This window comes from Lipotes vexillifer, unplaced genomic scaffold, assembly GCF_000442215.2.
Source record: "Lipotes vexillifer unplaced genomic scaffold, Lipotes_vexillifer_v1.1 scaffold793, whole genome shotgun sequence".
Lineage (NCBI taxonomy): Eukaryota > Metazoa > Chordata > Mammalia > Artiodactyla > Lipotidae > Lipotes > Lipotes vexillifer.
Genome location: NW_006774859.1, coordinates 789598 through 805381, shown reverse-complemented (window position 1 = coordinate 805381; position 15784 = coordinate 789598). Strand labels below are relative to the sequence as shown.

Here is a 15784-nt window from a genome sequence, read left to right as displayed (position 1 = left end):
TTCTGTCAGTCATTCAACAGATGTTTATTACAGCCCCCTGAGGGAGGCTTTGTGGGTGATACAGTGATAACCAGGACACCATTTCTCTGAATGAGGAGAGAAATGTAGCCCACCAAGGCCTGTCATTAGGGCTGCATGCCCAAAGTGCAGGGCAGCTTAGCAGCTCTCAGAGGAAGGAGAGAGTAACCATGGGGAAATCATTATGGAGAAGATGGCATCTGAACTGCAAGTCCCTGAGACTGGCCACTCTAAGAACCTTTGTGTAACCGAGTTGCTGATTTATATGACATACAATTGTCTGTGCTTATTGTGGGTATTTTATTCAGTGTTGATTATGTGTCGGGCAGTGTGCTAAGTGTGGGTGTATAAAGTTCAGGAAGGATTGTAATCAAGCAGGACCCTGTGGGGTCATCCCAGGGAAGAGACCCGCCACCCCACCATGTCCTCTGCCAGCCTTTTGTCCGTAGAAAAACTTTAAAGAATAAATTTAATCAGAGAAATGAGAAATGTGGAAAGAAAGGAAAACTGTTAAGCAAGACAAAGTAATAATAGTTTAGCCATTAGACAAAGTCAAGGACCTTTAGTTCCTTCTCCAGGGCTGTAGATACTATTCTGAGCCATGTACTTTGAGCTGTTTTGCAGATACTGAAACCCTCACCAGGTGGAAGAAGTTAACTACATGCTGCCCACAAGCACAAAGACCCCAGGTAGAATCAGAAGGTGGATGATGTTGACTCCCAGTTACCTCACCACAAGCCAATCAGAAGAAGGACCACAAGCTGATCACACACCCCACAGACCCCCTCCCTCATCCTGTCTTTTAAAACCTTTCTCTGGAAGCCTTCAAGGAGTTTGTGCCTTTTAAGCATGAGCTGCCCTGGACTTGTTGCTTGGCGCCTGAAATAAACGCTGCACTTTCCTTCACCACACCCAGTGTCGGTAGATTGGCTTTACTGTGCTCAGGTGAGCAGACCTAAGTTTGGTTCAGTAACAGGATGGCTTGCTCTCTGTCTACCTAGCGATCCCATTCTCGTAGTAGAGGCAGACAGGAAACAAAATAGATAAACGATAATAGATAACTATCTACAAAATAGATAAATGAATTGTAAATTGAGGTAAGGGCTTTGAAGGAAGTAAGCAAGAGGCTGAGGTAGAGAATAACTTGGTTGGGGTGAGGGGAGACCTGCTTTTGGGGAGGTGGCTGGAGAAGGCCTCCTGCAACAACACAAGCAATGATGTTGTGAGTCCAGTGCTTCCTGCTACTAAGTCCATGTCTTAACCATGTTCGTCCTCCCAGCTCTGATGGGGAATCACCATCATTATACTCATTTGAACAGAGAAGAGACTGAGGCACAGGGACACTAAGTAATTTGACGTGTAGTTTGTAAGTGGTGGAGACCAGATCCAAACCTACCTTTCAGGCCCAGAGCCTGCTCTCTTCACCACTCTGACAGCAACTCCCGCCAAGGGTGGGGAGGGGAGAGCACATATGCAGCTCAGAGGCAGGAGAGTGCTCACGCAATAATGCAGCCCTCATGCTCCCAGAGGTGGGGCAAGCTTGCACACCACCCTTCCCTTGGGGTGTGGGCTTCTTTTAGACACTTGTTAATACAGAAACAGGCATTGGGTGAGTTGAAAAGGACAGAATTCATTAGTTGCCCTAGCACTGTAGAATTACTGATGAGAAAGGTCATTTTCTGGTGTAACATTTTGATTTCACAGTGGAGGACCCCAAGCTCAGAGAAGATAGGTGATTAATTGCTTAACTAGTTAGTTGCTGACTTGGGAGTAAAACTTATGTGCTTTTCCTTGATCCCATGTGTGCATAACTGGTTTCTACTTCACACACAAATTTAGCTTATAAATTGCTTTCCCACCAATTGAAGGGCACTGGAGTACATGATTACAGACCTAGCACTTTCCTAAATTCTTGCTCCTTTAATTTGGGATGGTTTTCTTTGAGGGCAACCATTCCCATTTCACAACACATAGTAAAATGTGTTCCTTCTGAGAATTTCCCTTCTCTCCTTCTCTTTGGAAATGCAAAGAAACAGAGGACAGGACCAGTCGATAAGCTCACTTCTTGTGTGACTCACCCCCTTCTCTTTCTTCACGTTTGCTGGCAGGAGTTACAATTCCCTGATTATAAGAGGTGGCCTCATGTGAACAGGGCTTGGGGGTCAAGGGCTGATGCACACCTTGGACAAGGCACACGCTTGAGCAGCAGACAGGAGGAGTCTGATCCAGGCAAGCACCTGCCTCACCCACAGCCATAGTCCCTGAGGAATCTCTCAAGTATTGTTAAAAAAACCTAAGCAAGCCCTAGAGGGTTCAGGTAATCTTACCATGGCCCTTCTGTCCCGTGAAAAATAACAAGTTGTCTTGCACTGCTGAGTGGTTGTTTGCCAGCTGAAATTTCAAGTGAAACTCGTAATCATAGCTGATGTCTGGGACCCGCGAATAAGCCAGGAATGAGGTATATCCAAAGGCATCCATCCCACTGAGCCTGGGCTGGGTGATGTGAACAGCTGTGGAAAAGCCCAAAGCAAACAGTTAAAACAAGCCTGTTCATGGACTTGTAAGAGGAGGGTTGTGTTTTGCTGCTGCATCTCACCACATAGTCTGTTTACTATCACATTAATTATACATATGTGCCCTTCAGCATTGAGCAACTCAGACACTCAATAGGGAATTCAAATCCAGAACAAAGGAAGTGTAGTGGATTTTTTTTGTGGTATGCGGGCCTCTCACTGCTGTGGCCTCTCCCGTTGCGGAGCACAGGCTCCGGACGCGCAGCCTCAGAGGCCATGGCTCACAGGCCCAGCCGCTCCGCGGCATGTGGGATCTTCCCGGACCGGGGCACGAACCCACGTCCCCTGCATCGGCAGGCGGACTCTCAACCACTGCGCCACCAGGGAAGCCCAAGTGTAGTGTTTTGAGATCCTGTGTATAATCCTTTAACTCACATACGCCTTCAACATGAAGAATTTACTTAAAAAGCAAAATTCTATATTTGGGAGATTAATTTTAGAAATAGAAAAGATCATAGGCAGTCAAAGTATTTGCCTAGGTGCTTTGTAACAATAATTTGGCATCCAAATACCGGATATGACTTAGAGAGGGACTCACAGCTTGGAACAAACTGAGCTTCTCTAACTCTTTACTTTTCTAAGAGCCAAAGGTCAGGGGTAGGAAGGCCAAGAGATGGGAAGGAAATGGATGTTTCCATCACCATATTGTGAATGAAATGAAATTTCCTTGAAGTGAAATCGTTGTCTAAAAGAAATGCTCTTCCTTACTATGTTCAGGCACGTGTTAGATAGTGAAAGCGTGGGTTTCAATAGGCCTGAAACTGTAGGGAGATTTAGTAGAAACAGGAAATGGTAAAACCCAGAAGTACAAGGGCCAGTGCAGACAAATAAGATTTAGTTGAGGGGTGCTATCAGCCAGCTAGCTTCTCTTTTCATCCTGCCTCTAATCCTGTATCCACATTTTCTCTTTCATTGTTCTGTTTCCTTCATAAATAGCCCCAACTGGCTTTTATTTCCTCACTCCAAGGGGAACAGGGAACAGGAAGGGGGATTTTGACCCCCATCCTGACTACTGTGAATGGTATCCCCAGATTAAAGGATGTTCCTAGAATCTATCTTTATTGGTTAAAGACAGCTCAATAGAGGGAAGAAGAGCTTGTCTTGATTACTTTATAATGCTCCCTTCTCAAGAGGTGGTGGCTCTCTCACGAAGTTGTAAAACTAGAATTTTTACAAACTTTAAGAAATATCCTCACTCTGGTACTTAACACTTAAAACAAGAGTTTTTGTGTCTGGTTATAATGGTTTATATAGCAAATAATTCTGCTATCCTGGGAAAAAGAATTCTATTTATCAGAGGCTTTTATTTCTGCTTGTTTCACATAACTATTCAAGTAGGGATTTGTATGGAATCAGCTGAATACTTCATTTTGATATTTTATTAAAATCTTATCAGTTTATTCCTTGGGATGTATGTCTTAGGATAAGTATACATTTTCTCAAAACTCACCAGAATCTGAATTAGGATTTTGAGACATACCACCATATATATATATACCATATATATATATACCATATATATATATCATATATATACCATATATATATATATACACACCATATATATATATATACCATATATATATACCATACCACTATATATATATATATATATATATATATATATATATATATATATATATATATAATCTAATGAAGTAATTGGTGGTTTGTGTTTCAGAGATAATAAAACTTCCCATCAGGGATTTCAGTGGTTCTATAGGTAGGATGGTTGAATGAAATTAAATAAAATTAACTGGGATTGAAGCAAAATAAAAATATTGATAGTGTTTGAATGTTGGCATTAAAAACAGTTAAAACAGAATTCAATTAAATACTAAAAGTAGGAATGTCTTTCTTTTATAACATTTCTTCCTGTTAATAATTTACAACTGAGTCTACTAAAAGTTTTTGTACATTTAGGTTAGATCAACAAATATGTATGTAGTTCACTATATGACCCTGAGCTAGATATTGGTGACACAAGGATAATAAAGCATAATCCTTACCCTCAAGGAGCTAGTGTGTGGTCAGTTAAATTACTCAATTGAACTAGACTGAATCTTGGCTGATGACAGCAGTTCACCTGCAGGTGACAAGCAAAGATCATTTCAGGTGGAAAGAACAACTTATTCTAAGATAGGGAGGCCAAAAAGCATGTCATACTCAGGGAACCCATGGAGTTTGCAAGTTCTAGAATGAAGTATAAAAAGGAAAGTGGAAGCAAATGAAATGTGATTGTTAAGACAGAGGTCAAATTATGAAGGGTTTGATATTTTCCTCATTATTTTTGAGTAGTTAAGCAAAGATCAAAGGTGCCTTTTAGAAATATCACTGTGGTGATGAAATGTGAAGGCTGGATTAGACAGGAGGAACTGGAGGAGAAACCTTTGGTCAAGAATGATAAGGAAGACTTTGAAGACATTGGGAAGTCTAACAATGAGTTCAACTTGTACTGGGGGGGCAGTGGTGGCCCTTGTCCATGTGCTCAGTGGTTTGTCTCCCAGCAAGAGCACCCAGCTCCGTCCACTCCACATGGCAGCTTAGCACTGGATCTGGGGCAGACAGGTCCTGGGAGAAGTCAGCCACAAGGCAGCCCAGATCTCAGGTGGCAGCAGAGCCACTTCAATTCCTGCAGCAATGACACCCTGACCCCCAGGTCACAGCATTGCACTAGATCTGGGATGAACACAACAGGGCTTTCCCTGTTTCTGAGTGGAACTGCAGACACCTACATGGGATGCACATAGGTTTGCTGTGACTGCATGGACCTCACTTGCTTCAGCAAGTGAACCTGACCCTCAGGGCTTCCACCCCAAGAGCTGGGGAAAAGACCCTGACCCTGACAGGATGGTAACAGCCACAGACAGAGAGGAAGCCCTGCCTCACATCCTACACAGGCTTTAAATCCCCCAACACAAACCACACCCCCTATCAAGGAGATAACAGCCAGCACACACCGAGGAAATATATAGTTGGTTTCCATACCAAAACCAGCCCTACCACCAAAACTATTAGAAACACAGTCTATACAATGATGCTCCCACATAAAAACACCCCTTCAAGACCACAATAGATAACTGTTTCTTCCAAATTCATAGAGACAGAGAAAGTTAAGTAAAATAAAAAGGCAGAGGAACTACTCCCAATTAAAAGAGAAAGAGACCCCCCCACCCCCAAAAGAACATATAATGAAACAGACTTTACTGGTTCAACAGACCCAGATTTCAAAGAGGTGGGAATAAAAATGCTAACTAAGTTAAGAAAGATTATTGATATAAACACAGATAACTGTAACAAGGAGATAAAAGTTATACAGATGAATCAATCAAAAATATATAATTCAGTTTCAGAGATAAAAAGCAATCTACACAGGGAATTATATTCAACATCTTGTAATAACCTATAAAGGAAAGAATATAAAAAAAGAATATATTGATATATCTATATAGCTATCTCTCTATATATAACTGAATTACTTTGCTGTACACATGCAAGTAACTCAACATTGTAAATCAACTATACTTCAAAAAAAGAAAAAGAAAAAGTAAAAGAAAGCAGTATAGAAGTAATAAATAGCCAACTAAATGAGACAGAAGAATGAATAAGTGATCTGGAAGATAAAATAATGGAAACCACCCAATCAGAAGAGCAGACAGAAAAAACAATAAGAAATGAAACCAACATAAGGTCTATGGGAAAATATAAAGCAAGCCATTTTATGCATGGTATGAGTTCCAGAAAGAGAAGAGAGAGAGAAGATCAAAAATGTATTTGAAGAAATTAAGGCTGAAAACTTCCCAAACCTAAAGAAGGAAACAGATATCCAGATACAGAAAGAGCCAAGGGTCCGAAAAAAGATGAACCCAAACAGACCTACACCAAGACATCATAATTAAAATGGCAAAAGTTAAAGATAAAGAGAGGATTCTTATGGCGGCAAGAGAAAAACAAAGGGTCAGATACAAGAGAATCTACATAAGCTTTCAACTGATTTCTCTGCAGAAACTTTGCAGGCCAGAAGGGAGTGTCATGATATATTTCAAGTCCTGAAAGGGAAAATCTGCAACCTAGGATACTCTACCCAGCAAGATTATCATTTAGAATAAAAGGAGAGATAAATAATTTCTCAGAAAAGCAAAAGCTAAAAGAATTCAACAATACTAAACCTACCTTAAAAGAAATAATGAAGGATCTTATTTAAGTAGAAAAAAAGCAAGAATCTATAGGAAAGGAAAAAAATCACAGAGGAAAGGCAAATATATAATCAGTCCTGAAGATCAATTAAATAAGCTAGTACATACACTAAAAACAATAAAAGAATTATAAAAGCAAGTATAACGATAATAAGTGGTAAACGGATATGAAGATGTAAAATAAGACATCAAAATCACAAAATGTGGGGGAGGGGAGTAGAAAAGGTAGATCATTTAGAATATATTTGAACTTGAATAAGTACATACCTATCAATAATTACTTTAACTGTCAATGGATTAAATGCTCTGATCAAAAGACATAGGGTGGCTTACAGAATAAAAATAAAAAAAGAACCTGCAATATTCTGCATTCAAGAGACTCACTTCAGGGCAAAGGACACATACAGACTGAAGGTGAAGGGATAGAAAATGGTATTGCATGCAAATGGAAGCAACAGGAAATTGGGGGTAGTGATATTCATATCTATTAAAATAAACTTTAAAACAGGGCATAAAGAAAGACACAGAAGGACATTATATAATGATAAAAAGATCAATACAGAAAGGGGATATTACACACATTAACATATACACACCCAGTGTTGGAGCACCTAAATATATAAAGCAAATACTAACAGATGTAGAGGGAGAAAATGACAATAATACAATAAGAGTAGGGCATTTTAACACCCCATTGACATCAATGGACAAATCATCCAGACAGAAAATCAATAAGGCAACAGAGGTTCTATATGACCCAATAGATCAGTTAGACTTAATTGATATCTACAGGACACTATATCCAAAAAAAGTAGAATACACTTTATTTTCAAGTGTGTATGGAACGTTCTCTAGGATAGACCACGTACTAAGTCACAAAATGAGCCTCGATAAATTTAAGAGGATAGAAATTATATCAAGCATCTTTTCTGATCACAATGATGAAACTAAAAATCAACTACAGGAATTAAAATGGGAAAAGACCAAACACATGGAGACTAAACAACATGAAAAAGACAATGGGTCAATGATGAAATCAAAGAAGAAATTAGAAAAGGAGACAAATGAAAATGAAAACACAACTTTACAAAATCTATGGGATGTACCAAAAGCAGTTCTAAAAGGAAAGCTGATTCCAAAAGACTGAAGAGGTGAGAACACTTCTAAATTTATTCAATGAGGTCACCACCACCCTAATACCAAAACTAGACAAAGAAACTACAGAAAAAGAAAAATACAGGTCAATATCTAATAAATAAATGCAAAAACCATCAACAAAACATTAGCAAATGGAATCCAAAAATACATAAAAAGAATCATACACTATTATTAAGCAGAATTTATCCCAGGGATATAAAAATGGTTCACTATTCACAAATCAGTCAATGTGACACATCACATTAACAAAATAAAGGATAAAACCCATATGATTATCTCAATAGATGCATAAAAAGCATTTGATAAAATTCAACATCTATTTATTATAAAAACTCTCAGAGTTGGTATAGAGGGGACATATCTCAACATAATAAAGGCCATTGATGACAAACCCACAGCCAACATAATACTCAATGGTGAAAAGCTGAAAGCTTTCCTGCTAAAATCTGGAACAAGACTAGGATGCCCACTCTCACCACTTCTATTCAACATAGTATTGAGAGCCCTAGCCACAGGAATCAGACAAGAAAAAGAAATAAAAATTATCCAAATTGGAAAGGAAGAGGTAAAATTGTCATTATATGCAGATGACATGATAATATATATAGAAAACCCTAAAGACTCCACACAAAAAACTGTTAGAACTGATAAACAAATTTAACAAGGTAGCAGGATACAAGATTAACATGCAGAAATCTGTTGAATTTCTTTAAACTAACAATGAAATATCAGAAAGGGAAAGCAAAAAAAAAAATCTCTTTTAAAATTGCATTAAAAAATACTTAGGAATAAACCTGACCAAGGAGGTGAAATACCTATATGCTGAGAAATATTAAATGTTGATAAAGGAAAATGAAGATGATTCAAGGAAATGGAAAGATATCTCACACTCCTGCATTGGAAGAATTAATATTGTTAAAACGGCCATACTGCCCAAAGCAATATACAGATTTAATGTGACACCTTTCAAATTACCCATGACATTTTTCATGGAACTAAAGCAAATAATCCTAAAATTTATAGGGAAACGTAGAAGACCCAGAATTGTCAAAACAATCCTGAAGAAAAAGAATAAAGCTGGAGGCATAACCCTCTCAGACTTCAGAAAATACTACAAAGCTACAGTAACAAAACAGCATGTGATAAGCACAAAAACAGACATATGGATCAATGGAACAGAACAGAAAGCTGAGAAATAAACCCACACCGCTATGGTCAACTAACCTTTGACAAAAGAGGCAAGAATATACAATGAAGAAAAGCCAGTCTCTTCAGCAAGTGGTATTGGGAAAGCTGGACAGCTGCATGTAAATCAATGAAGTTAGAGCATGCCTTCACACCATACACAAAAATAATCTCAAAGTGGCTAAAATACTTAAATATAAGGTATGACACCATAAAACTCCTAGAAGAGAACATAGTCAAAACATTCTCTGACATAAATCATAGGAATGTTTTCTTAGGTGAGTCTCCCAAGGCAATAGAAACAAAAACAAAAATAAACAAATGGGACATAATTAAACTTATAAGCTTTTGCACAACAAAGGAAACCATAAATAAAACAAAAAGATAATCTATGGACTGGGAGAAAATATTTGCAAAAGATGGACTGAAAAGGGCTTAATTTCTAAAATAAAAAAAACAGCCCATATAACTCAATTAAAAAAAAAAAACAATTGAAAAATGGGCAGAAGACAAACAGACTTTTCTCCAAAGAAGATATACAAATGGCCAAAAGACACATGAAAATATGCTCAGCATTGCTAATTATTACAGAAATGCAAATCAAAACCACAGTGAAGTATCACCTCACACAAGCTAGAATGGCTATCATCAAAAAATAATAAATGCTGGAGAGGGTGTGGAGAAAAGGGAATCCTCCTACACTGTTGGTGGGAATGCATATTGGTGTAGCCACCATGGAAAACAGTATGGAGGTTCCTTAACAAAGTAAAAATAGAGATACCATATGATCCAGCAGTCCTACTCCTGGGCATATATCCAGAGAAAACTAATTTGAAAAGATAAATACACTCTTATGTTCATAGCAGCACTATGGAAGCAACCTAAATGTCCACTGACAGATGAGTGGATAAAGAGATGTGGTGTGTAATATATATATAATGGAGTATTACTCAACCATAAAAAAGAATGAAATATTGCCATTTGCAGCAACATGAATGGACTTAGACAATATTACACTTAGTGAAATAAGTCAGACAGAGAAGGACAAATACTATATGGTATCACGTATATGTGAAATCTAAAACATAATACAAACCAGTCTGTGTACAAGACAGAAACAGACTCACAGACATAGAAAACAAACTTATGGCTACCAAAGGGGAGAGGGTTGGATGGACAAATTAGGAATATGGGATTAACAGATACAAAGTAATATACATAAAATAGATAGGCAACAAGGACTTACTATATAGCACAGAGAATTATACTTAATATCTTATAATAAGCTATAACAGAATATAATCTGGGATTTAAAAAAACCCTGAAACTGAATCACTATTCTGTACACTTAAAACTAACACAACATTATGAATCAACTACACTTTAATTTAAAAAAAATCAAGAAAAATAATCCCTGAAACATATGGATTCACATTGTAATATCTGCATTACAGTTTATGGCATAACTTTTTTTTTTTTTTTGGCGGTATGTGGGCCTCTCACTGTTGTGGCCTTTCCTGTTGCGGAGCACAGGCTCCGGACGCGCAGGCCCAGCCGCCATGACTCACGGGCCCAGCCGCTCCGCGGCATGTGGGACCCTCCCGGACCGGGGCACAAACCCATGTCCCCTTCATCAGCAGGCGGACTCTCAACCACTGCGCCACCAGGGAAGCCCTATGGCATAACTTTGAGAATAACATTTTCATGCATCCGTATAACTCACATTACATAAACTGTGTAAATTTATTCTGGGTTCAATAATCTTTGTGATAAATCAAATTTCCCAGACATTACACCCATGGAATATTCCAGAACTTATGTGTTTTGAACACTATTCTCCTTCCTAACACATGAGTTTCTTTATGCCAGTGGACATTTAGTTAAGAAATTAAGAAACATCAAGGTTGCAATGAGTCATCAGTCAAGTACAGTGGAAAACAATTTTTGTTTTAGCTTTTTAATCTCTTATTTTTTAAACCATGGATCTATAAATGTGCTTTTCTATACTTCAAAGTAACAAAAGAAACTAATATCAAAATGGCAGAGAGTAAGATGTGGAGATCACCTTCCTCCCCATAAATACATCAAAAATACATCTACATGTGGAATAACTCCTACAGAACACCTACTGAATGCTGGCAGAAGACCTCAGACTTCCCAAAAGCCAAGAAACTCCCTATGTATCTGGGTAGGGAAGAAGAAAAAAGAAAAAACAGAGACAAAAGAATAGGGACGAGACCTGCACCAGTGGGAAGGAGCTGTGAAGGAGGAAAGGTTTCCACACACTAGGAAGCCCCTTCACTGGTGGAGACAGTGGGTGCCTTGGGGGAAGCTTCGGAGCCACAGAGGAGAGTGCAGTAACAGGGGTGCAGAGAGAAAAGTGGAGAGATTCCCGCACAGAGGATCAGTGCTGATCAGCACTCATCAGCCTGAGAGGCTTGTCTGCTCACCCGCCAGGGCAGGTGGGGGCTGGGAGCTGAGGCTTGGGCTTCAGATGTCGTATCCCAGGGAGAGGACTGGTGTTGGCACCATGACCACAGTCTGAAGGGGGTTAGTGCACCACAGCTAGCCAGGAGGGAGTCTGGGAAAAGGTCTGGACCTGTCAGAGAGGCAAGAGACCATTGTTTTGGGGTGTGCAAGGAGAGGCGATTCAGAGCTCCACCTAAACAAGCTCCAGAGATGAGTGTGAGTCTCGGCTATCATCTTGGACCACAGAGATGGGCACGAACTGCTAACGCTGCTGCTGCTGCAGCCACCAAGAATCCTGTGTGCAAGCACAGGTCACTATCCACACCCCTCCAGGAGCCTGTGCAGCCCACCACTGTCACGGTCCTGTGATCCAGGGACAACTCCCCCAGGAGAACACATGATGAGCCTCAGGCTGTTACAACATCATGCTGGCCTCTGGCGCCACAGGCTTACCCCGCATTCCAGTTATGGCTACCGTATCTCTCCCTCTCCCTGGCCTGAGTGAGTAAGAGAGCCCTAATCAGCTGTTGCTTTAACCCCTTCCTCTATGGGTGGGTAACAGACAACTGAGGGTGGCCTACATGTAGAGGCGGTGCCAAAACCAAAGCTGAAGCCCAGGAGCTGTGCGAACAAAGAAGAGAAAGGGAAATTTCTCCATGCAGCCTCAGGAGTAGCAGATTAAATCCCACAATCAACTTGATAAACCCTGAATCTGAAGAATACCTGAATAGACAACAAATGTTCCCAAAATTCAAGTGGTAGACCTTGAGAACAACTGTAGACTTGGGGTTTGCTTTCTTTGTCTAATTTGTTTCTGGTTTTATGTTTATCTTAGTTTAGTATTTAGTGATTATTTTCATTGTTGGATTTGTTTATTGGTTTGGTTGCTCTTTTCCTTTTTTATATATATGTATTTTTTTTCTCCTTTTTCTCTTTTTGTGAGTGTGTATGTGTATGTTTCTTTGTGTGATTTTGTCTGTATAGGTTTGCTTTTACCATTTGTCCTAAGGTTCTGTCTGTTCATTCTTTTTTCTTTCTTTCTTCCTTTTATTCTGAGCTGTGTGGGTGGCAGTGTTTTGGTGCTCCAGCTGGGTATCAGGGCCTGAGCCTCTGAGGTGGGAGGGCCAAGTCCAGGACACTGGACCAACAGAAACCTCATGGACCCTTGTAATATCAACTGGCGAGAGCTCTCCCAGAGATCTCTGTCTCAATGCTAAGACACAGCTCCACTCAATGACCAGAAAGCTCCAGTGCAGGATGCACCATGCCAAACAACGAGCAAGACGGGAACACAACCCACCCATAAGCAGAGAGGCTGCCTAAAGTCACACTAAGTCCACAGACACCCAAAAACACACCACTGGACATGGCCCTGCCCACTGGAAGGAGAAGATCCAGTCTCACCCACCGGAACACAGGCACCAGTCCCAGCCACCAGGAAGCCTACACAACCCATTGAAACAACCTCATCCACTGGGGGCAGACACCAAAAATAACGTGAGCATTGAACCTGCAGCCTGCAGAAAAAGGAGGTCCTGAACACAGTAAGTTAAACAAAATGAGAAAACCGAGAAATATGCAGCAGATGAAGGAGCAATATAAAAACCCACCAGACCAAATAAATGAAGAGGAAATAGGCAGTCTACCTGAAAAAGAATTCAGAGTAATGACAGTAAACAGGATTCCAAATCCTGGAAATAGAATGGAGAAAATACAAGAAATGTTTAACAAGGACATAGAAAAACTAAAGAGCAAAAAAACAATGATGAACCACACAATAAATGAAATTAAAAATTCTCTAGAAGGAATAAATAGCAGAATAACTGAGGTAGAAGAAAGGATAAGTGACATGGAAGAAAAAATAGTGTCTCAGAGACCTCTGGGGCAACATTAAATGCACCAACAATCGAATTATAGGGATCCCAGATAAAGGAGAGAAAAAGAAAGGGTCTCAGAAAATATTTGATGGGATTATAGTTGAAAACTTCCTTAACATGGGAAAGGAAATAGTCAATCAAGTCCAGGAAGCACAGTGTCACATACAGAATAAATCCAAGGAGAAACATGCTAAGACACATATTAATCAAATTATCAGAAATTAAATGCAAACAAAAAATATCAAAAACAGTAAGGGAAAATAAATAACATACAAGGGAATCCCAATAAGGTTGAGAGCTGATCTTTCAGTAGAAATTCTGCAGACCAGAAGGGAGTGGCAGGACATATTTAAAGTGATGAAAGGGAAAAAACTACAACCAAGATTACTCTACCCAGCAAGGATCTCATTCAGATTTGATGGAGAAATTAAAACCTATACAGACAAGCAAAAGCTAAGAGAATTCAGCACCACCAAACGAGCTTTACAACAAATGCAAAAGGAACTTCTGTAGGCAGGAAACACAAGAGAAGGAAAAGACCTAAAATAGCAAACTGAAAACAATTAACAAAATGGTAATAGGAACATACATATTGATAATTACCTTAAATGTAAATGGATTAAATCCTCCAACCAAAAGACAGACTGGCTGAATGGTTACAAAAACAAGACCCATATATATGTTGTCTACAAGAGACTCACTTCAGACCTAGGGACACAAACAGACTGAAAGTGAGGTATGGAAAAAAATAATCAAAAGAAAGCTGGAGTATCAATTCTTATATCAGGCAAAATAGACTTTAAAATAAAGACTATTACAAGAGACAAAGAAGGACACTACATTATGATCAAGGGATCAATCCAAGAAGAAGATATAACAATTGTAAATGTTTATGCACCCAACATAGGAGCACCTCAATACATAAGGCAAATGCTAACAGCCATAAAAGGGGAAACTGACAGTGACACATCATAGTAGGGGACTTTAACACCACACTTAAACCAATGGACAGATGATCCAAAATGAAAATAAATAAGGAAGAACAAGTTTTAAAAGACATATTAGACCGGATAGACTTAATGGATATTTATAGGACATTACATCCAAAAATAACAGAATACACTTTCTTCTCAAGTGCTCTGGAGCATTCTCCAGGATAGACCAGGTCTTGAATGACAAATCAAGCCTTGGAAAATTTAAGAAAATTGAAATCGATCAAGTATCTTTTTGGACCACAATGCTATGAGAATTGATATCAATTAGAGGAAAAAAACTGTAAAAAATACAAACAAATGGAGGCTAAACAATATGCTATTAAGTAACCAAGAGATTGTGGAAGAAATCAAAGAGGAAATCAAAAAATACCTAGAAACAAATGAAAATGAAAACACGATGACCCAAAACCTACGGGATGCAGCAAAAGCAGTTCTAAGAGGGAAGTTTATAGCAATACAATCCTATCTCAAGAAACAAGAAAAATCTCAAATAAACAACCTATCCTTACACCTAAAGCAATTGAGAAAGAAGAACAAAAAACCCCCATAGTTAGCAGAAGGAAAGAAGTCATAAAGATTAGATCAGAAATAAATGAAAAAGAAATGAAGGAAACAATAGCAAAGATCAATAAAAGTAAAAGCTGGGTCTTTGAGAAGATAAGTAAAATTGATAAACCAGACTCATCAAGAAAAAAAGGGAGAAGACTCAAATAAACAAAATTAGAAATGAACAAGGAGATGTAACAACTGACACTGTGGAAATATGAAGGATCATGAGAGATTACTACAAGTAAGTATATGCCAATAAAATGAACCACCTGGAAGAAATGGACAAATTTTTAGAAAAATACCTCCTTCCAAGACTGAACGAGGAAGAAAGAGAAAATATGAAGAGACCATTCCCAAACATTGAAATTGAAACTGTGATTAAAAATCTTCCAACAAACAAAATCCAATGACCTGTGGCTTCAGAGGTGAATTCTATCAAACATTAAAAGAAGAGTTAACAGCTATCTTTCTCAACTTTTCCAAAATATAGCAGCGAGAGGAACACTGCCAAAGTCATTCTACAAGGCCACCATCACCATGATACCAAAACCAGACAAAGATGTCAGAAAAAAAGAAAACCACAGACCAATATCACTGATGAACACAGATGTAAAAATCCTCAACAAGATACTAGCAATGGAATCCAACAGCACATCAAAAGGATCATACACCATGATCAATTGAGCTTTATGCCAGGAATGCAAGGATTCTTCAATATATGCAAATCAATCAATGTGATAAACCATATTAGCAAACTGAAGGAT

At 38.9% G+C, this 15784-nt stretch overlaps 1 protein-coding gene across 1 annotated transcript in view; it reads right to left on the bottom strand.

Moving 5' to 3' along the window:
• Positions 1 to 15784, bottom strand: part of EYS (EGF-like photoreceptor maintenance factor) — a gene marked incomplete at its 5' end in the record, with an annotated part of 885136 nt that overhangs the window by 102035 nt on the left and 767317 nt on the right. The window contains one exon of the mRNA XM_007449587.1: positions 2346 to 2528. Coding sequence (XP_007449649.1) covers positions 2346 to 2528 — 183 coding nt within the window. The remainder of the gene's footprint in view (positions 1 to 2345; positions 2529 to 15784) is intronic.